This window comes from Onychostoma macrolepis, chromosome 23, assembly GCF_012432095.1.
Source record: "Onychostoma macrolepis isolate SWU-2019 chromosome 23, ASM1243209v1, whole genome shotgun sequence".
NCBI lineage: Eukaryota > Metazoa > Chordata > Actinopteri > Cypriniformes > Cyprinidae > Onychostoma > Onychostoma macrolepis.
The window spans coordinates 238,858-262,860 of NC_081177.1; the positions used below are offsets into that span (position 1 = coordinate 238,858).

At 38.5% G+C, this 24,003-nt stretch overlaps 1 protein-coding gene across 2 annotated transcripts; it reads right to left on the bottom strand.

Moving 5' to 3' along the window:
* Nucleotides 1–20,834, bottom strand: txk (TXK tyrosine kinase). 2 transcript variants are annotated; one of them, XM_058762529.1, is made up of 15 exons: nt 20,734–20,834; nt 16,394–16,445; nt 16,016–16,070; nt 15,747–15,934; nt 15,606–15,665; nt 13,438–13,492; nt 13,276–13,349; nt 13,070–13,197; nt 12,924–12,998; nt 11,508–11,679; nt 8,403–8,619; nt 7,446–7,510; nt 2,329–2,447; nt 2,089–2,246; nt 1–317 (listed from the first exon to the last, which is right to left on the bottom strand). In XM_058762529.1, the coding sequence occupies exons 1-15, from the start codon at nt 20,744–20,746 to the stop codon at nt 240–242; spliced, it is 1,509 nt and encodes a 502-aa protein (XP_058618512.1). In that variant the 5' UTR covers nt 20,747–20,834; the 3' UTR covers nt 1–239. The 2 variants fall into 2 exon arrangements, with proteins under 2 accessions (XP_058618512.1, XP_058618513.1); XM_058762530.1 differs by having other exon boundaries at nt 16,394–17,672; nt 20,734–20,788.
* Between the last annotated feature and the right edge of the window lie 3,169 nt (nt 20,835–24,003).

Genomic DNA, 24,003 nt, shown 5'->3' on the forward strand with positions numbered 1-24,003 from the left:
CCATGGTGAGCCTCTTTATTCATGTCCTCAGGTGCTTGTGATATACAGACTGACATGAAGTTGCATGTTTACAGTGTACATACATAAAACATCTCATTATCTCACTTATGACTGTAAGAAGTCAGTTCATCAAACACATACACACACACACCAGCTCATGCTGAAGATCAACAGACATCCTCAACAGTCCTCCCGTTCTCTGAGTTCATGTGTGTGTGTGTGTGTGTGTGTGTGTGTGTTCATGTGTCTGTCTCCTCTTCAGTGATCTGTCTGATGTTCTGCAGTAGCTCAGAAAAAGGCGGTCGTCCGTGAGGTCTCTGAAAACAAGAAACACAGTGCTGTGATGACATCAGTAATGGACACTAGGCATCATGCATTTACTTTGTAAATGGTTGCAGAGAAAAACTGGGCATTGTACACTAAACTAAACACCAAACATGTTTGTTCTCCTCCAACTGGCTGAAATCAGAGTATGCAATACGAGGTATTTAGTATTGCGTGGTGGGAAAATACCTTCTCCTACAGAAAAGCCTTAAAAACTGCTAGATCTGATTACATTTCATCTCTTTTAGAAGAAAACAAACACAACCCCAGGTATTTATTCAATTCAGTGGCTAAATTAACAAAAAGTAAAAGCATCAGCAGGTGTTGACATTCCCCAACAGCACAGCAGTAATGACTTCATGAACTACTTTACTTCCAAGATCGATACTATTAGAGATACAATTGTAACCATGCAGCCATCAGCTACAGTATCGCATCAGACAGTGCACTATAGATTCCCAGAGGAACAATGCCACTCATTCTCACCTATAGGAGAGAAAGAAATGTATAAACTTGTTAAATCGTCTAAATAAACATGCACTGTATGTTAGACCTTATTCCATCTAAACTACTAAAATAGGTGCTTCCAGAAGTCATAAGGTGCGTCCCAAATTGCGTATTTATGCACTATTATATGACGTTATGTAGTATAAATAGTGCGAGTAGTGTGTTCACACTGAAAATTCCAAAAATAAAGTGCACTTTAAATACACAGATGGTGCACTTAAATAACCGAAAAAATGAAGTGTGGAATGTTGAACACTTCATGCACTCAACTGTCACAGCTTTAATTACGTCGCAAAGGGGGAGGGGCTATCAGACTCCGATTATTACAAAATAACCTTATATAATTCATACACTACATGGCTGAGTGCATAGTGTATAAGTGCATAGTGTATAAGTGCATAGTGTATAGTGTGTCATTTGGGATGCAGCTAAAGATCCTCTTCTGACTATTAAAACATTTGTCATTGTCATTAGGAAATGCCCCAAAAAACCTTTAAACTGTTATTAAGCCTCTTATTTAAAAAAAAACACAACTTGACCCCAAAGGTATAGTTAATTACAGACTGATCTCAAATCTCCCCTTTCTATCAAAGATACTAGAAAAGGATAAGTCAGCATGGATCAGGACACCTAGATGAGCCCCAGAGACAGATCTCCAGTGAAGACCTTGTCTCCTAGACGGCCATCGAGACTAGACCTCGGGAACCAGATGAATCCTCTGCACAATCTGACACGGCTGCGGTTGGAAGTGAACTGCGGGTTTCGTCTGGTCAGAGGAGAACTGACCCCGACTGAGCCTGGTTTCTCTCAAGGTTTTTTCTCCATTCTGTCTCGGAGGGAGTTTTGGTTCCTTGCCGCTGTCGCCTCTGGCTTGCTCAGTTGGGGACACTTAATTTCTAGCGATTATCGCTGATTTGATTGCACAGATACTATTTAAACTAAACTGAGCTAGACAATGACATCTCTGAATTTAGTGATGAACTGCCTTTAACTAAAAATCGAGTCTTTACTGTTGTCCTTTTGCATTATTACACACTATTTTCCTATTTAATACTGTAAAGCTGCTTTGACACACTCTGTATTGTTAGAAGCGCTATATAAATAAAGGTGACTTGACTTGAAGATCAGAGAAATCTGTCAACTCAAATCTGCAGACTGAGTGACTTCCAGAAACTACCATTGACTCGTCCAGACAGTAAATCATGGGTTATCTGTGTAGATGTGTGGTGTATGGATTGTGAAGTGTGTGTGTCTCACCTCATGCCAGCAGCGGTACATGATGTTGTAGATGTGCGCAGACGCCCGGTGAGGCCTGTAGAGACGGCCGCCCTGCGTCACCTCTTCCACCACCTCCAGATTGGAGCGGTTCTCAAACGGTGTCTTTCCCTCCGAGAAAACCTCCCACATCAGCACACCTGTTCACACAAACACGCATGCATCAACACACACCCATAACACACAAGCCCTGACCTCTGACCTCTGACCTCCAGTCCTCACCAAATGACCAGACGTCTGACTTGTTGCTGAACTTGTTGAAGTGAAGAACTTCAGGTGGAGACCATTTGACAGGGAACCTGGAGCCCATGGAGCTGGTGTATTGATTGTCCAGAACGTACCTGCGGGAACAGACACCGTCAGCCCAACAGAACAAAACCATCGGCCTGCAGCTCATTCACGTCGCAGTGGAATGTTCAAGAAAACACTTCCAAACAAACCATGATGCTTTTGGATAAACAAAAACCCAACATCTTTGGAAGGAGGAATATCTGTCAATCTGAGGCGTTGCTATGGGTTGCGTGCGTTTTGCTTGACCGACTTGGAAAGCGAGGCTCATATGGTTCTTTCCGTGAATAGATCGACAGAAGGAGAAAAATAAACCAAACAATATTTTAAACTTTTTTCATCAATAATCAAAGTTAGTGTGTCGATTTAATAAAAAATCCATACAGAATATTACATAATTCATCAATGCCCATTTGTCATGTATAATACACCAACCAATCATGATCTGGCACATTTCATTGGACAATAATGTGAGGTGGAGTAATCATTTTCTGTTCTTATTCATAAATCGGTTGAAAATTACATGGGACAGATACACATATTTGTGGATCTGCGGTAAATCAAATTACGACGCTGAGAAAATGGATGCTAAATGACTACAAAAGCACGGCACAAAACCGTGCGGCTCCAAAAGTCGCAATAATGTTAATCAGCATTCAATTCACTTACGTTTATGTATGATGCACCGTTTACTATTTCATGAAACTATCATAGTTAATGAAGCCGAAGTGCCACCTACAGGCCTGTTGTGTGAAGTGCAGGCTGGTGAAATGGTGACATGAAAGGATTTTATTATATTACCATTTTTGATAATTATGCAGCATTATGAACGTGTCTTATTCTCATCAAGCCTGCATTTATTTGATCAAAAATACAGATTTAGTTTTTTTTTAATATTGTAAAATATTATTACAATTTAAAAGAATGTTTATCTATTTTAATACAGGTGCATCTCAATAAATTAGAATGTCGTGGAAAAGTTCATTTATTTCAGTAATTCAACTAAATTAAATAATTCATTAAATAAATTCAGTGCACACAGACTGAAGTAGTTTAAGTCTTAAATCTCAACAAATTAGAATACTTCATAAGACCAATAAAATAAAATACATTTTTAGTGAATTGTTGGCCTTCTGGAAAGTATGTTCATTTACTGTATATGTACTCAATACTTGGTAGGGGCTCCTTTTGCTTTAATTACTGCCTCAATGCGGCGTGGCATGGAGGTGATCAGTCTGTGGCACTGCTGAGGTGGTCTGGAAGCCCAGGGGCCTGTTCCATAAAACAAGTTTACCAAATAAGCCAGGCTTATTTCAGTAATTCTGACTTATTTTCACTTGATTTGGTTTCTGAAAGCAAATTTACCATAGCTCAAGCTCAGTCACTGTGGCAACTAACCTGGTCAGGAGCAGGCTAACTGTCCGGCTAAGCTGAGCTCCTCTAACACTGACCAATAGGAACGCATCGATATTACCACTGACTCTCTCACATACAATTAGTTGACTTTATTATTAGTCCAAAAATAAAAGTATACAGAAAATACACCTTAAATAATTAAATAAATAAAAAATAGGCTACAACCAACTGTATTTAATGTATTGTGCCCAAAATAGTCTAATGACATTTTATCATAGTTGCTACTGGGCGTTTAGTTGATCAGCAGTAGCCATGCAGCCTTTCTCTCTGAATTTATGACAGCTGCACCTTTTATGGTTATTAGAACATTAAAACATTGCAATCTAACATGGCTCTTTAAAGCATTAAAAACACTAAATCAGAAGTTAAAATCACTGAATTAAACATTTAAATAAATAATAGAAATCAGACTACATTTTAACTGATAAGAGGAACACACATTTAACTCATTTGAGCTAGTATGGCTGTATTAGCCATCTTATACTTGATTTACAGTTACTGCTATCATAAAAAAAAATACACTTATAAGTAGGATTAAAATTCTGTGTGTCACATTTAATGTCCAACAACAAATATTTGAGCAGAATGTATATTGTATTCTATTATTCTACTCTGCTCCGTCTGTGTAGCGCGCATGCGCGCAGAAGCGCTCGTTCACTCATGTAAGCCTCGTCCACTCCTGACAGCGAAATGGATATATTTGCATGACTTTCTAACATTTACAGATGAAAAATATACCGGTGACGTGTCAGTTATGCACTGAGGAAAACATAACGTCTCAAATGCATTAAACAACACAAATATTCGCTGTTTGCCATGCTGGATCGATTTGATCCATGATCGACATTAAGAGCTGCTTAAGAATAAGCTGCACATCAAATTATCCTGACTCACTGAACCTGGCTCGCATTAGTGAGATTGCGTGAACTTCAATTGTCGTTTATGAAACTGCTTTAGTCCCGATTGATTTGTTAGGCTATTTCAAGTCAGGTTTTGGACTTTAATCCCCGTTTTTCTTAGCGTCTTTTATGGAACAGGCCCCTGGTTTCTTTGACAGTGGCCTTCAGCTCATCTGCATTGTTGGGTCTGGTGTCTCTCATCTTCCTCTTGACAATACCTCATAGATTCTCTCTGGGGTTCAGGTCTGGTGAGTTTGCTGGCCAGTCAAGCACACCAACACCATGGTCATTTAACCAACTTTTGGTGCTTTTGGCAGTGTGGGCAGGTGCCAAATCCTGCTGGAAAATGAAATCAGCATCTTCAAAAAGCTGGTCAGCAGAAGCAAGCATGAAGTGCTCCAAAATTTCTTGGTAAACGGTTGCAGTGACTTTGGTTTTCAAAAAACACAATGGAGCAACACCAGCAGATGACATTGAACCCCAAATCATCACAGACTGTGGAAACTTAACACTGGACTTCAAGCAACTTGGGCTATGAGCTTCTCCACCCTTCCTCCAGACTCTAGGACCTTGGTTTCCAAATGAAATACAAAACTTGCTCTCATCTGAAAAGAGGACTTTGGACCACTGGGCAACAGTCCAGTTCTTCTTCTTAGCCCAGGTAAGACGCCTCTGATGTTGTCTGTGGTTCAGGAGTGGCTTAACAAGAGGAATACGACAACTGTAGCCAAATTCCTCGACACGTCTGTGTGTGGTGGCTCTTGATGCCTTGACCCCAGCCTCAGTCCATTCCTTGTGAAGTTCACCCAAATTCTTGAATGGATTTTGCTTGACAATCCTCATAAGGCTGCGGTTCTCTCGGTTGGTTGTGCATCTTTTTCTTCCACACTTTTTCCTTCCACTCAACTTTCTGTTAACATGCTTGGATACAGCACTCTGTGAACAGCCAGCTTCTTTGGCAATGAATGTTTGTGGCTTACCCTCCTTGTGAAGGGTGTCAATGATTGTCTTCTGGACAACTGTCAGATCAGCAGTCTTCCCCATGATTGTGTAGCCTAGTGAACCAAACTGAGAGACCATTCTGAAGGCTCAGGAAACCTTTGCAGGTGTTTTGAGTTGATTAGCTGATTGGCATGTCACTATATTCTAATTAGTTGAGAGTGAATTGGTGGGTTTTTGTTAAATGTGAGCCAAAATCATCACAATTAAAAGAACCGAAGACTTAAACTACTTCAGTCTGTGTGCACTGAATTTATTTAATACACGAGTTTCACAATTTGAGTTGAATTACTGAAATGAACTTTTCCACGACATTCTAATTTATTGAGATGCACCTGTATACTTTAAAATGTAATGTATTTCTGTGATGTGCAGCTGTATTTTCAGCATCATTACTCCAGTCTTCAGTGCATGATCCTTCAGAAATCACTCTAATATGCTGATTTATTATCAATGTTGAAACTATTGTGCTGCTTATTTTTATTTTATTTTATTTGGAACCCATTATACTTTTTTGGGGTTCATTGAAAAAATAAAAAGAACAGCATTTATTCAAAATAGAGATGTTTTCTAACAATATCAATCTTTACGATCACAGTTTCTATCAATTTAGCAAATCTTTGCTGAATGAAAACTAATTTCTTTAAAAAATAAAATAAAATACTGACCTCGTTTTTCAACGTATATTGTTACAAAAGTTATATTTTAAATAAATGCTGAGCTTTTGTAACTTTTTATTAAATCAAAGAATCCTGAAAAGTATCACAGGTTTCCAATATTGATAATAAATCAGAATCGCATAAAATGTATTTTAAAGTAAAAATTTGATCAAATAAATGCAAGTTTGATGGCCATATACATGACTTCTTGCAAAAATATAAAATATTAATGTATCCAAACTTTTGGCCTATATATACACATTTTTTTTTTTTTTCTTCTTTTTTTCCATTTCCCCTATTTTCCATTTGAGCCTCTGTCCCTGAGGAACTCTGCACGTCTCTGGTGTCACGGAGAGTCACGAAGAAACATTTGTTGAAAGAAGCAGAACTAGATCTGACTGCAGCTGCATCACAAACCGTAAGGAAATGATTTCATTATGCTTCCTCTGTAAATGACCATTTTATTTTGATCATGTTGTCAAAACACTCTCATGCTATAGCGAGGGTCCTTCATACTGTTTCCTCTGCAGCGACGTTAGCCAATCATAACAGCGGCTGATTACTGACAAGCCTTAAAGGACCCGCCCCTAAAAACAGCTCGATTTAAAGAGAGGTTCAGAATGAGGGTTGAAAATAATCATTTTCCCTCATATTTATTTGTTTTTAAAATATCCATGTCATGACCCCTTTTTTTCCCTAACATCCCTATTATATAATGAAAACGTGATTTCTGAATGTTCTCCGAATGTGCAAGGCTTCAAAATGTTTTAAAAACATTAAAACATGAACATTAAGGGAACATACAATTTTATCATTTATTGATGGTGTCATTATGGGAATGTTGCTTTTGAATGTTTTTTAAATGTTCTGAAACATTTAAAAAGCATTAGATGGGCGTCCAACTGATATGCTTAAAAATAAATGTTGCATGAATGTTCAAAGAATGTTTGTTCATAACTTTAAGAGAACCTTGACAGAACGTTCGGAGAACATTTCCTGTTAGCTGGACAGAGATCAGAAGAACTGAAGGGGTTAGAGTTAAGGTCAGGGTTAGTTAGGCGCTGGTCAGGAGACTGACCTGGTCATGCCAAAGTCGCACACCTTCACCACATTCCTCTCGTTCACCAGGCAGTTCCGCGCAGCCTACGGACACACACACACACACACACACACACACACACACACACACACACACAGTATCAGTCCCTGATATACTGCAGTCATCTGTGACTGCGTGTCATTTCTGGATTCATCTGACTGCTGAGATGTTGTCTGTAATCACAGATCTCTGTCGCTGTTGTACATCAGCACAATACACAGAGCAAAGCACAATAATCTGCTGCAGCGTCAACCAACCGGAAAAACAACATTTGTGCTTCTGCCGCTGTCTGACATGTGAATTGCGCGATCAGTTTGTATGTTGTTTTTTACCTCTGTCTTGAGAAAAACAACATACTCTTCATACTGATGCATGAGGACACTTGGGGACACTTCATTTCTAGCGATTATCGCCGATTTGATTGCACAGATACTATTTAAACTAAACTGAGCTAGACAATGACATCTCTGAATTCAATAATGAAATGCCTTTAACTGAAAATTGAGTGTTTAATCTTATCATTATACATTACTGACACTCTATCCTCCAATTTGATACTGTTAAGTGCTTTGACACAATCTGTATTGTTAAAAGCGCTATATAAATAAAGATGACTTGACTTGACATGAAGCAGCATTCTCTAATGTAGGAAGTGCTATAAAAATAAAGATGACTATCTGTTTATCTATAAATGTTTGTTTCACAGAGAGGCCTTAAAACCATCAAACCTCAAACTTTTAAAATATGGCCAGGCTTTGTCAAGACAAGATTAAAGTTTTCCTTTTTTTTTTAATTCAACTTGTATATTTTGTTTGATAGTTTTAATGTTGGTGTTAATGATTCTTCACAACAAGATTTTCTTCAACATCAGAGAAGAGCTGGGAAGAGCTCCAGATGTGTCTCAAACAGGTCCTGTGTGTGTTTGCGGTGTCTCACCAGGTCTCTGTGGATGAAGCTGCTCTGCTCCAGGTACTCCATGCCCTCGCAGACGTCCTGACACATGAAGAGCAGCTGCACGCGGCCCAGAGTTCTGCTGTGCTGCCGCAAGAAGTGCAGCAAGCAGCCGTTCTCCATGAACTCCGTCACGATGCAGATGGGACGCTGTGTGACACACACTCCGTACAGCTGGACCAGCTTCGGGTGACAGAGACGCCTGCACACACACACACACGGCAGTCTGAGTTCTATAAACTGAAGTTAAGTGAAATTCAGAGCAGCAGAATGAAGGTGTTCAGTGGCTCACACTCAGTGATGCCATAGAAAAAACATTTTTGGTTCCCAAAATAACCTTTCAGTTCATTTAAAAAATCTAAAGAACCTTTTCTGCATTTAATAGAGCCATTGATGCCAATAAAGAACCTTTATTTTTAAGAGTGCAGGTCACTGATGACAGTTTGACATTCAGTAATGAGCTGCCTTCACAGGTTTGTTCAGCTGCTACACACAAAATCTTTCCTTGTCACACAGTTTCTGAAAGCTGACACTCAAACAGCAGAAGCACTCACCAAATCTGCAAAACCAGACACTGATTCTTGGCCTTTGACTTAGTTTTCAATTTCATAAAACACTTTTTGCAAAACATGACACACCGCTGCAAACTTTGCCCATGCTGGCTTTTTGTGGGCACAGTGGACTAGGGTCAGCCCACACCAAACCTAAACCTACACAGGCCAGTGCAGGCTTGCCCAGACGAGGTCCACAGCTTTGGGCTCACCGCAGGCTCTCTGTGAGCGGCCCACACTAGCGGACTGTCCACTTTAATCCAGTGATGGCCTGTTCAGGCCCAGAGCAACTTTTGTACGTGTGGGCTCATGCAGGTTTGATGTAGGCAGCCCTGTAATGCAACCAGGAGAACACTAACATCGACTGACCATTCTTTAGCCACTCAATTGAACTGGAACGGCTCAAACCAAAAGAGATCTTTCCAGAACCTGTTGTTTCATACAGGCCAGGATCCTCAAATCTGGCTCATGAGATCCACTTTCCTGCAGAGTTTAGTGCTAACCTTAATCAAACACACCTGAGCATGACTTCAGGATCATTACAGAATCACAGCCGGGTGAGTTTGATCACGTTGTAACTAAACTCTGTAGGAAAGTGGGTCTCACGAGTCATATTTGAGGTGTAACAGACATGAGCCTGTTAATAATAATTTTGTGGGCAGTTTTCTTCCTTACCACTGGGTACTGCTAGAGTGTTTTAGGTTTCCTTAAGTAAAGCCATGTGTTTGAGGGAGTTAGTGATAAGCAGCAGTAGCCAGCTGAACGCATTGTGCTGTGGTTGGGAAATGTGTCATTTCAAGCCCGGTCTAAAGTAAGGAGTTGATGTTTTTTGCAGAGATGTTACTTGTATGTATGGCCTTTACATTGCTTTGTTTGTGTGTACTTACATTTTTGTCTGTATGTAGCTGTATTAACCTGAATTGAATGTTTTCTATTTTGCATTTAAATAAATTGATTTGAAATCCCTTTGACTGCTGTACATTTTTGACAATACAGACATCAGTTATGTGGTGACTGCATTCATTTCAGATGTATAAGAACTGTTTTCCCCAAAGACTTAAGTTATAGTAGCTGGAAAGTATTGATAGTGAAACAGATGTATTGTTGTAAATCAGGGGTGTTCAGCTCCAACCCTGATCAAACACAACTGAACCGACTAATTAGGATCTGAAGGAGCTCTTGATAATTACAGACAGGTGTGTTTGATCAGGGCTGGAGCTGAACTCTGCAGGAACGTAGATCTCCAGGACCAGGGATGCACAGCCCTGCTGTAGATGAATAGTGTGGGTCTAGTGAGGGCCAGCGTTTTGCCAATGAGCAAATTCTCAGGGGCCCTGCACTGGCAGCCCGCTGGGGGCCCTTAGACCAGCCCTAAGGCCTGTTTGCAGGGACAGTTCTCTCTGTAACACACACAAATCTAACAGGAATTCATATTATGGCAAAAGTGTTTGCAAATGTTTGCTTTTGAGATGTGTTTGTGATATTTTGAATGCAGTGCTTCATTTTGCAAGAGATGCGAGGCATTTTGCATTTTGTGTGCAATTCTTGGATTTGTGTGTAAAGTTTTGAAAAAAAGAGGCAAAGTTTTGAAAATGTGTGAAAGCAGCTGAAAAAAAACGATTAGAGATACGTTTTCATAACATTGAAAGAATACATTCTGAGATCAATATTGTTTGAATGTTCTTATGTTATTTGTACTTGATGAACATTATAAGAAACATTTTGTAACCTTTAAATAATATTTAACATTTAATATTACATTTTAAATGTTTTAATATTTTAATAGAATATTAAAAATAAACTTTCAAATAATGTTATTGAGTGAAAATAAAGTTAGTAGAATGTTCAAGAAACGTTTTTTATAACCTTTAACATTATAAGTAAACTGGAGATTTTAACATTCTTAGAATATTAAAAATAAATATTCAAATAACTATATTTTGGGTAAAAAAAATGCTTAAGAAATGTTTTGGTAACGTTTTAAGAATATTAAAACAAGTAACATATTTTGGGTTAAAAAAACAGTTGGTATAATGTTGTAAGAAACATTTTTTAAAGGTTTTGCAACCTTTAAATAATGCCATAATTAAGACGAGAAAACTGGATTTTTTAATGTTTTAGAAATATTTTGAAACAATGTTCCCACAATGTTTTTATAACCTAATTTTGTGACCCAGGAACAAAGCTAAAGCATAGATCTTTGCGGTCTCATGGGAATCACTGACGGAGAAGAGCGTGAGACTTCGTCTGATCTCTGTTTAACTTCACTGACAGATTACTGAGATCTCACTCGTATTTTCTCTCTCCTGTGACGTGTGTTTCCATCACACACACCTCCAGATTCTTCCAGAAGCGTCTGAGCGACTCGCAGAGCAGGTTGAATGAGAAACAGACGCTGAATGAAGGATTGATAAGAATCTAACGCTCACAGCTCAGGAAGTCACACACACACACACGGAGACATCTACCCACCCACCACACTTTCCAGCTTCTCAGCAACTTTCCACTTGGTGTGTGTGTGTGTGTTTGCATGTCTTACGTCATGATCTTGGCTTCCTCTATGAAATCATCTTCACTCATGGCTCCTTCATTGATGGTTTTAATGGCCACTTTATGTTGCGCTCTCCATTTTCCCAGCCGCACCACTCCAAACTGACCGCTGCCCAGCTCCTTCATGAAGGTCAGCTCTGACGGGTTGATATCCCATTTATCTGCACACAAACATCAGCATGCGATGTAGTCGTCAGCTCCGGGTTATTAATGGGCATTAATGAGTTTTCCTGTAGCTCAGAGAGTATCATCGGAAACACTAAAGGTCAAGGGTCCGATTCCCTGGGAGCGCGAAAACTGAAAACTGCCAAATGCATTCATGTAAATGTCATTAGGTTAGATCCGCCCACTTAGACAGGAAATAAGATGCAAAGAGTTATTTTTAGTCAATGGGATCAACTGAATTCAAAGCAAAGCTGCTTTTCTGACCTCACTGACAGATATTTGTTCTTGACTAATCAAGACTTCTAACCCTAATGAATCTGAACCCTATCTTTCTATTCATTTATTATTTATTTATCCATAGCACCAGTAAATACTCTCCCCTCCTCTGCACTCTGATACACGTACAGCTGTATTCGTTTAGTTTGATTAATCACAGTACAATTAAGATAATTGCTTTGTATTATAAGTTTTCCAAAATGTTAAGTTTTAAAAAGTAAACAAGGCAGTATCTAGTTAAATTTGCATATATTTCCAGAACAGAAATCTGAATATAGAGAGGAATAAAACTGTAAAGTTTGGTGTTTGTAAGAGAAAAAAACTCTTTAAAGATATGGATTGAGATTGAAATCTACAGACGCAAATAGATGAAGTGCAATAAAATAAACAATTAAATGTTTTCTTTCCACTAGTCTGAAAAAAGAGACATGATGTGGAAACAAAATAGTGCAAAATCTGAAAAATTGAGCAGTGCATGAAAACACACTTAGGGCCAGTTTTACTAAACAGGGCAAACTAATTCCAAAACAGCGCCGATGGCGTAGAAATTTCTGCAGGTGATTTACTAACAATGCGCAAATTAAAGAACACAGACGCAACATCTCATTTACATATCGCCCAACGAAATATACCAAGCGCAGTTGCAAATAAAGAATAAAAAAATGGTATTTGTGGTTTATGAGGACATGGGTATGACAGAGGTATTACAATTTGAAGGTGGTTTATGAGGACACTGCCTATGTGCCCGTAATTCAAAAGGCTTAAAAAACATACTGAATGGTGTTTTTTTGAAAATCTAAAAATGCCTGTAGTCTCCTGTAAGGGGTAGGTTTAGGTGTAGGGTTGGTGTAGGACAATAGCACATACAGTAAGTACAGTATAAAAACCATTACGCCTATGGAGAGTCCCCACTTTTCACAAAAACAAACGTGTGTGTGTGTGTGTGTGTGTGTGTGTGTCTGACCTGAGCTGAATCCTGCTGTGGCTGGAAGACATTTGCCCTTGGGGCCCATGGGATATCGCAGTCTGGAAACCATTCCTGATCAAACACAGACAGATCATCAGCAGCTCGTCGCAGCAAAAGCACAAAGCAGAAGTGAACAGAATTACCTGCTGCGTTGTGTCTGTGGTAGTTGATGAGTTCAGGAATAGAGCCGAACGCGTGATTCTCTGCCAAGAAGAACTGAGCCGTGTCTGTCTGCTTGATCTGGTAGTGCCTCACCTCCCCTTTACCTGAACTGATCAATAAATCAATCTATCAATCCATCAATCAGCAGATCAGGCGATCAGTCAGTGAACTGATGGAGAATCTTTACTTGTGTGTGAAAACAGAGACGGTGTAGCTGCTGGGCTGACTGGAGCTCCTGACCACAAACCCTCCGTCCTTCCCCTGAAACACACACGAGGAAGATGATACAGATGATGGTGATGATGATGATGGATCACTTAACTGATGATTGATGCAGGGGCTTCTTTACCTCTTGTCTGAGTAAATGTTCTGCTTCAGCTCTGTTGATGTTCTTGCAGTACCAGCTGATGAAGATCATCATCATCACAACACACACACACACACACACACACACACACACACACATTTGAACAATGTCAGTGACCAGTGAGATCTGAATGAACTGATGCAAATCTGGAGATTATTAAAGAGTGATTCTGGAGTGATTCTGATTGGTTAAAGAGTTCTGGAGTGACTCTAATAGGTTAAAGAGATCTGAAATGATTCTAATTGGTTAAAGAGATCTGGAGTGACTGATTGGTTAAAGAGATCTGGAGTGACTCTGATTGGTTAAAAAGATCTGGAGTGATTCTAATTGGAGTGACTCTGATTGGTTAAAGAGATCTGGAGTGATTCTAATTGGAGTGACTCTGATTGGTTAAAGAGATCTGGAGTGACTCTGATTGGTTAAAAAGATCTGGAGTGATTCTAATTGGAGTGACTCTGATTGGTTAAAGAGATCTGGAATTGGTTAAAGAGATCTGGAGTGACTCCGATTGGTTAAAAAGATCTGGAGTGATTCTAATTGGAGTGAATCTGATTGGTTAAAGAGATCTGGAGTGATTCTAATTGGAGTGAATCTGATTGGTTAAAGAGATCTGGAGTGATTCTAATTGGAGTGACTCTGATTGGTTAAAGAGATCTGGAGTGATTCTAATTGGAGTGAATCTGATTGGTTAAAGAGATCTGGAGTGATTCTAATTGGAGTGACTCTGATTGGTTAAAGAGATCTGGAGTGATTCTAATTGAAGTGACTCTGATTGGTTAAAGAGATCTGAAGTGATTCTAATTGGAGTGACTCTGATTGGTTAAAGAGATATGGAGTGACTCTGATTGGTTAAAGAGATCTGAAGTGATTCTAATTGGAGTGACTCTGATTGGTTAAAGAGATCTGAAGTGATTCTAATTGGAGTGACTCTGATTGGTTAAAGAGATATGGAGTGACTCTGATTGGTTAAAGAGATCTGAAGTGATTCTAATTGGAGTGACTCTGATTGGTTAAAGAGATCTGAAGTGATTCTAATTGGAGTGACTCTGATTGGTTAAAGAGATCTGGAGTGACTGGTTGGTTAAAGCGATCTGGAGTGATTCTAATTGGAGTGAATATGATTGGTTAAAGAGATCTGGAGTGATTCTAATTGGAGTGACTCTGATTGGTTAAAGAGATATGGAGTGACTCTGATTGGTTAAAGAGCTGTGGAGTGACTCTGATTGGATAAAGAGATCTGGAGTGACTCTGATTGGTTAAAGAGATCTGAATGGATTCTAATTAGAGTGACTCTGATTGGTTACAGAGATCTGGAGTGACTCTGATTGGATTAAGAGCTGTGGAGTGACTCTGATTGGTTAAAGAGATCTGAAGTGATTCCGATTGGAGTGACTCTGATTGGTTAAAGAGATCTGCAGTGATTCCGATTGGAGTGACTCTGATTGGTTAAAGAGATCTGCAGTGACTCTGATTGGATAAAGAGATCTGGAGTGATTCTAATTGGAGTGACTCTGGTTTGTTAAAGAGATCTGGAGTGACTCTGATTGGATAAAGAGATCTGGAGTGACTCTGATTGGTTAAAGAGATCTGAAGTGATTCCGATTGGAGTGACTCTGATTGGTTAAAGAGATCTGGAGTGATTCTAATTGGAGTGACTCTGATTGGTTAAAGAGATTTGAAGTGATTCTAACTGGAGTGACTCTGATTGGTAAAAGAGATCTGGAGTGACTCTGATTGGTTAAAGAGATCTGGAGTGATTCTAATTGGAGTGAATCTGATTGGTTAAAGAGATCTGGAGTGACTGATTGGTTAAAGAGCTGTGGAGTGACTCTTATTAGTTAAAGAGATCTGGAGTGATTCTGATTGGATGAAGAGATGTGGAGTGACTCTGATTGGTTAAAGAGATCTGGAGTGATTCTAATTGGAGTGACTCTGATTGGTTAAAGAGATCTGGAGTGACTCTGATTGGTTAAAGATATCTGGAGTGACTGATTGGTTAAAGAGCTGTGGAGTGACTCTTATTAGTTAAAGAGATCTGGAGTGATTCTGATTGGATGAAGAGATGTGGAGTGACTCTGATTGGTTAAAGAGATCTGGAGTAACTGATTGGTTTAAGAAATGTGGAAGTATTCTGATTGGTTGATACTCACTCATTGGCCTCTATAGTTCCAATTTCTGTAACATAGTTACTGGGAATGAAGCCCTTGTTCCTGAGAGAGAGAATCAGCAGAGATCAGCACATCTGAACTCAAGAAACACACACACACACACACACACACACACACACACACCCATGTTTGTCTTTGGCTCTCCACCAGAGCTGGTGTTGTTTGTGGAGGATGATGTACATCTCTCCATGACGAAGTGTCAGGTCCGAACTCTCTCTGGCCGTGAAGTCGTACATGGCCACCACCTTCATCACGCCAATATCATCATCCTCAGGAGGAGACGGAGGGAGCTTCTTCTGAGACAGCTGAGTCTGAGACACGAGGAGAGAACCATTACAGGAGCACAGAATGAACGAACGAATCACTGAACGAAGGAATGGATGACTGCATACCGTATAGACGGATCCTGGATATCTGTTGGGGTTCACATTCACACGAGTGCTGCTTCTGAGAGAGACAGAGATCACGGCGCGTCACTGTCTCACACACTACTCTTTGTTTATGAGTTTTGAGAAAGATGATGATTTAGGTGATGTCACCACCAGCAGCTCTTAATACAAAGGTTATGAGGAACATCATTCATGCTAATCGCCCCACAGATGTGACCTGACATCATTTTATTTCAGACAGGCAGGAAAATAAAGCGTGTGGAGCACATATGAAGGAACAGCAGTATGAATGTCAGCTGAACATCAGCTGTTCCCATTCTAATGGTGTTTTGACCTTTGACCTCTGGTTCCAGGTCTGTGGTAGAAACCTGTGCTTCATACCTGGTCTGTAGAGCACAGCAGCAGCAGCAGAAGATGGAGTGAATGGACTGATCTGGAGGAGAGAAACACAGACGATGAGCTGCGGAAACAAACACAGATGGAGGACGGCGGTCTGCTCACAAAACCACCAACGTTTCAAAGTCAAGTCATCTTTATTTATATATGGCTTTTAACAATACAGATTGTGTCAAAGCACTTAAATAGTATCTGTGCAACCAAATACTATTAATATATAATCGCTAGAAATTAAGTGTCCCCAACTGAGCAAGCCAGAGGTGACAGCGGCAAGGAACCAAAACTCCCTCCGAGACAGAATGGAGAAAAAAAAAAAGAAAAAACAGACCAGACAAACCACCAAAACACCTGCTTCAGAGGATCCTCTAAACCCTTGCTTATCTTTACTGCAGCTTTATTTTGTAGTTTAACATCATCACTTTCATGTAATTCATTACTTCAGGATTCAGAAGCATTAACAGAGCATTAGAGTAGGGTTCACCTTCAAACAACATTCACTCAGAAATTGCTAGCAAGTTTCACAAATAATCTGGCAAGTAGGCCTACACATTGAACTAAAAGTGAAATTTTGAAGTAGAAACATTCATCTGTGTCCCTGCAGCACAGAAGCAGTCATAAGCAGCAGCTATATTTGTAGCAATAGCCAACAATACATTGTATGGGTCAAAATTATACATTTCTCTTTTATGTCAAAAATCATTAGGATATTAAGTAAAGATCATGTTCCATGAAGATATTTTGTAAGTTTCCTACCGTAAATATATCAAAACTTCATTTTTGATTAGTAATATGCATTGCTAAGGACTTCATTTGGACAACTTTAAAGGCGATTTTCTCAATATTTAGATTTTTTTGCACCCTCAGATTCCAGATTTACAAATAGTTGTATCTCAGACAAATATTGTCGATGTACAAATCTCAATTTAAAAGAACTGACCCTTATGACTTATGGTTTTGTGGTCCAGAGTCACATATAGTATTTTCTTGTAAAATGCACTCCAATAATCTTTTAAAAAACCTTTTTATAGTGTATTCTTGTTTTATCAATCATGTAACAGCATCCAAAAATAACTCGACTTTACAGAAAAAGTGACTTTACAGTCAAAGCAGCAACGTCACAAATGTCACATAAAACAAGCAAATTCATCACAGAAACACAAGATCTTGTCAGTTCTGTGTGTAAGAGCAGAGCGTTTCTCAAGAACAAGGGCTTGAAGTGGCTTCAGCTGCAACACAATGACCAGCTGCACAAACCGCACGCTTCCTGTCAACAGAAAGGTGAAGAGCGACCGGTGAGAGATTCATCCGCGAACGCACGCATTTAAGTGTTTCATTTATTGCACTTCATCTATTTGCGTCTGTAGATTTCAATCTCAATCCATATCTTTAAAGAGTTTTTTTGTCTCACAAACACCAAACTTTACAGTTTTATTCCTCTCTATATTCTGAAGACTTGTTCATATTTCATTCACACTGATTTATACAACATTTCACTCCTAAAAACACGGTGAAAAGGTCTGCTTTCTATCTGTTGACAGTATTTATGGAGTGATAAAAAGAGAAATCTCAAATCTCCTCTGGAAAAACCTTTAACTCTAATATGACAACAGAATCAAACAAGAATTATGAACCTGGATTCAGATTTCTGTTCTGGAAATATATGCAAATTTAACTAGATAATGCCTCGTTTACTTTTTTAAACATAACAGTTTGGAAAATTTTTACCACAGGATTGCATCTCTCAAATTGTGCAAGCAATGGTTCTTACTTATTTAGAGTACTGTCCAGCGGTATGGTCGAGTGCATCAAGTAAAGACTTCGAAAAATTACAGTTAGTCCAGAATAGAGCTGCACGACTAATTTTGAACTGTAATAGATGGGTTAATATTATGAAAATACACAAAATTCTAGTTTGGCCTTTGGTGAAAGACAGGGTAATTGTTTCTGTGCTTTGTTTTATAAGAAACATTTCAGTATTGAGCGCTCCAAGTGTATTGTACTGTCAGCTTTTGTACAGTAGTGCTAGTCATAATTTTAACACCAGACATGCATCAAAAGGATATTTTTTGCTTCCTGTTTCAAAAACTAATGCAAAGCAACGGACTGTAATGTATAGAGGAATGAAAATATGGAATGAATTGCCATGAGACATTACATGTTTTTTACTAAGCAAAATGATGTTTAAAAAATCGTTAAAGAAATATTTAATGGTACAGTACTAAGTGAATTGTTGATTTTGATGTTATGAATGAAATTTGGGTTTGTATGTTTTATTGTATTGGTTTTTATTGTTATGGATTCATGTAATTTAGTTTTTTTTACTTGTTGGACCCCAGGAAGAATAGCTAATGGGGATCCAAATAAATAAATTTTAAAAATAAATAAATTTTAAAAAACGAAACGAATACAGCTGTACGAGTATCAAAAAATATAGTTTTTCCGTCTGCTGCTGTCAGAAATGTAGGCGTTACTCTTGATCCTGCACTTTAGTAAATTATCCAGAGCTGCATTTTTCCAGCTTCGTTGCGGAGCCCAACTTCGATCATATGCTGAATCATTACTGCATGCTTTTATTACATCACGCCTTGACTACTGTAATGCTCTTTTTGCATTACATTGCATCTCTCATTTACAATATATTCAAAATTCTGCTGCAAGAATATTAACCCATACTAAGCGATCTGCTCATATCACCCCTATCTTATTTAACTCCATCGGCTCCCTGTATCATCCCGCATTACTCACAAAATTCTTCTGCTTACTTTTAAATCACTCAATGGCCTTGCTCTCCTTATCTCTCTGATCTGTCTCCTTACGTTCCACCTCGATCACTTCAATCGTTAGGATGTGAAGCTCTTACTGTGCCTAGATGTGGTCCATCCTCAATGGGTGGCAGATCATTTTCCATCATCGCACCTGAACTATGGAGCTCTATACCTCTGGCACTGAGGTCAATAACCTCTCTCTCTGTATTTAAATCAGAACTCAAAACCTACTTGTTTACCCAAAACTATCAGTCATATCATGTTCTTTAGACACTCTTCTCGTCCTATACTACCAGCTGTAATTCTCTCTGAGTATTTTCATTCTGTTTTGTTTTTTTGTTGCATTTTCTATTCTTTGTTTGTCACTTATTGACATTACCTTTTTTTTTTTTCTATTGTTACTTATACTATGCCTGTATCTCTATTTTCTGTAATAATTGTACCATGATATGCGACTGTAATCATGTCTATCCCCGGACTGGGCAGCTGTCTACTGTCCACTTAACTGATCAATTGATTGTGAAAGGACTGTTACGATTATGTGAATCGACTGTCTATTGTGTTTCTGCTTTTTTACAGCGTCCTTGAGCTTGGGAAAGGAGCTATATAAATTAAACATATTATTATTATTATTATTATTATCAGAGTGCAAAGGAGGGGAGAGTATTTACTGGTGTTATGGATAAATAAATAATAAATAAATATATGAATAAAGCAAGACTTGGTTCAGATTCGTTAGGGTTAGAAGTCTTGATTAAAAAAAAGAACAAATATCTGTCAATGTGGTCAGAAAAAGCAGCTTTGCTTTGAATTCCAGAAATGTATGATAGTCAGTTCATACTTAATTACACAATGTATGATTTGCACATTTATTGCACATTTCAGAAAAAATGCAGTTCTGAGTATAATCAATGGGTGGTATATATAGCTGTATAGTCTCTCTGTTAGCTCATGTCTAGTCTGGAGCTGATAAGGAGAGAAGGTTCAGGTGAATCTGGGTCACACACCAACGCTTCATCACTCTCACTGCTCTCGGGAAATTTCACTTTCCATCATTCAACACAAAGAACTCAAAAATAACTGCAACGGGGACAAAACTAAAACCGACAAGCAATCGAGTGCTATAATAACCCTAATTAATAAATCAGTCAAACATGAACAGATCAATACATTGAGTTATAAATAATAGTTTCGCATTAGTCAAACACTATATCACAGGTAATAAAGTCAGCTTTAAATGATGACAGGATGAGCGTTTCAGGTGAACGAGCATCAATGTTTCCTAATTCAACATTATATTATATATAATGATGCCACACTGATGTGTGTTCATTAACAGAGCTGCTGGATGAATGGAGATGTGCTCATATATCAGTCCTCCTGATAAAGCAGTGCTATTGTCCCTGACACACACACACACACACACACACACACACACACACGTGTAAAGCTGCCATATGGATTAACATGGCATAAACACACAGGTGTTAAACTGAGAGTATCAGTTATTCTTATGCTCAATAATCTCATTATTATGATGTGAAATATTCTCATACTCACTGGAGTGAATCATTGTACTGCAGTCAATCTGTCAGTCTGTCCTGATACAGCAGACCGTGTGTGTGTGTGTGTGTGTGTGAACATGAGACAGGAGGAAAGGGTGACGTACTTCACACATACACACACACACACACTCTCACACATACACAGTCCTTCCGCTACAGGATGTCACATCATGAAGAAGAGTCAAGACAGTGATACACTCTCTCTCTCTCTCTCTGTCTCTCTCTCTGTCTCTCTCTCTCTCTGTCTCTCTCTCTCTGTGTCTCTCTCTCTCTCTGTCTCTCTCTCTCTCTCTCTCTCTCTCTGTCTCTCTCTGTCTCTCTCTCTCTCTCTCTCTCTCTCTCTGTCTCTCTCTCTCTCTCTCTCTCTCTCTGTCTCTCTCTCTCTGTCTCTCTCTCTGTCTCTCTCTCTGTGTCTCTCTCTCTCTGTCTCTCTCTCTCTCTGTCTCTCTCTCTCTCTGTCTCTCTCTCTCTCTCTCTCTGTCTCTCTCTCTCTCTCTGTCTCTCTCTCTCTCTCTCTCTCTCTCTCTCTCTCTCTCTCTCTCTCTCTCTCTCTCTCTCTCTCTGTCTCTCTCTCTCTCTCTTTCACATTTTGCACTGCCAAAGTACTAAGACAACAAAGAAAATGGTTTATAACATATAAACATTTACATTAGAACTTCTAAACATTTATTTATATAACTAATAAGCAGAGGCGGACAAAGTACACAACTTCCTTACTTGAGTGAAAGTACAGATACTGCTGGACAAATACTACTCCACTACAAGTGAAAGTTGTAAAGACAGATTTTTACTTAAGTAAAAGTACGGAAGTACATGTTTTTAAAAGTACTTAAGTATCAAAAGTAAAAAGTAAATGCATTGTTTTATTGTCGCATTGTTGTATACTCACAATACCTTATGCCACTAATGCAACCTACTGAATACACTGATAAGCTTGTATTATCTTTGGAATTAAGAGCTTTTATGTTACCAAACCTATAGAAACGGAACAACTGAATGAAGATAATCATCTTTATTTTTTTATTTAACACCAGGAGTGTTAACTACATTGAACTCATTTTAATACTTTTTTAAAAGTCACAAAGTTCTTTTTCAAAGAGATATTGAAGTCTATGATATGGTTCATTTTAGGCAAACAAAGCAAACATTGAAAAGAAAACAAACCTTTAGTCTCTTCAGAAAACTGGATCATACTCTCTCAGTAGGCCACGGGTGTGCAGGTTGTGCCAAATAACCATCTTTTTGAATTTTGCCATCAACTGATCAGTGTTCATAAAATACTCAGAAATCAGTGAACTTCACAACATGTGGCTAGGGCTGGGTATTGTTTGAATTTTATCCATTCAGATTCTGATTCTGCTTATTGATTTCAATTCTTATTGATTCCCAGTTTAGATTCCAAAGTTTTCATTTAACGTACTTTTTGATCATTTGTTTGCACAGAAAAATAAAAAAAGCATTTATGTGCAGTGTTTTGACAATAAAATAATGTTCAGATTCGTATACTTCCCTGACCAGTTTTTAGCAGCAATTTACCAGTAGGCCAGAGTTTATATATATATATATATATATATTAGAAAAGTGAGGGCAGCAATTTTTGACAGATATATTAGCCTACCATTTGTATTGCCATAGTTTAACTACAAAAATCAAACTATAGTTAATATAATGAAACTATGGTAAATTTGTGGTTACTGAAGTTTTACTACAAATAGCATATGGTTACTATAGTGAGATAATAGTAAATTTGTGGATACTGTGATTTTACTGCAAATACCATAGTTATGGTTACTATAGTAAAAACATGGTTAATTTTCCAAAGGGCTTTAAAGAGTTAACACATGCCTTTTAGAGCGCTTTTAGCTTGCAGTAGCGCGGACGTTTACATTAGTTTAGCTGGGAAGATCCCGAGGTTGCCAGATTTGCGTAAAACACATCAGCCAAATGTCCATTCAAAGCTAGGCGGAAAACTGCAGGTTAGAAATACTGTAAGACTTGGCAACACAAGAAGGTCCTGGCAGATCGCAGGCCGGATTTTCGCAGAAAAAAGGGTTCAGTGAATCTGAAAATGCAATCATTGTAAAAACTGCTACATATAATGACTTTCTACTTGGGGACCTTGATATAAATGTAGTTGAGTAAAAAGTACGATATTTGTCTTTCAAATGTAGTGAAGTTAAAGTCGCAAGTTTCCAGAAAAAATAATACTCAAGTAAAGTACAGATACTCAAAAAGTGTACTTAAGTACAATACTCAAGTAAATTTACTTCGTTACTGTCCACCTCTGCTAATATGTAATATATAACTAATATGGAAATGTCATCTACACACACAGATAGGTATGGGGGGGGGGGGGGATATAATACAGAAGTCATGTAGCAGCTACTGAACTTATATTTGTAACATTCTGAACGTGTGTGAGACTATTTTAGTGTGAGAGTGTGTTTTGCAGCAATAATTACACATTTGGCTTTTTCCGTCAAGAATGAAACAAAGTTTTTCAGTTGGGCTACAAATCTTAAATCCAGGAAATATATGATTCATTTGGAGTAAAAGTGGTCTCTAATGTTCTGGTATTTGGGCAGTCTGTGGGGAAGTGCAGCTCTGTTTCGATCTCTCTCACACACACACACACACACACACACACACACACTCTCTCTCTCACACACACACACACACACACACACACTCTCTCTCACACACACACACACACACACACACGCTCTCTCTCTCAATTCAATTAAATTCAATTCAGCTTTATTAGCATGACTGTGTAACACAATGTTGCCAAAGCATTAGATAAAGTAAGTCAGTTTAGAGTTAATCATGTTTAACATCTAACATTGTGAATGGTTAACACATATTTAGCAGCGAGTGCAGCTGTGTTATCATCTTCTCCGAGTAAGAAGGGCATGTTCTCAGTATCTCTAAGTTCAGTAAATGATGGAATCAATGCTTCAAATCTGGGGAGAAATGTTTCCCTCACATTGTGATATTTAGGACACATCAGCAGAAAGTGTTTCTCGTTCTCTATCTGCTGTAGATCACAGTGTCTACAGATCCTCTGCTCTCGCTCTGTCCATGTTTGTCTGTGTCTTCTCTCTCTGTTTCTAAATCATGGTGACTTCATCTGTATTTGGAGAGGATTTGTCTTTCTTTGAATGGTTTGATCAATAAATAATTGGCGAATGTAGTGGTTCTGTTTAGGGTTGAGTAGCATTGGAGTTTAAAGTGTATTTTTAGAGATTCATCATGAGTGTCTTTC

Coding starts and splice junctions, on each gene's coding strand:
- txk (XM_058762529.1), bottom strand. Junction 8,620..11,507: donor GAGGAAGCCAAGATCATGAC/GTAAGACATGCA, acceptor GTGTGTGTGCAG/GCGTCTCTGTCACCCGAAGC. Junction 2,247..2,328: donor GTCAGACGTCTGGTCATTTG/GTGAGGACTGGA, acceptor TTGTGTGAACAG/GTGTGCTGATGTGGGAGGTT.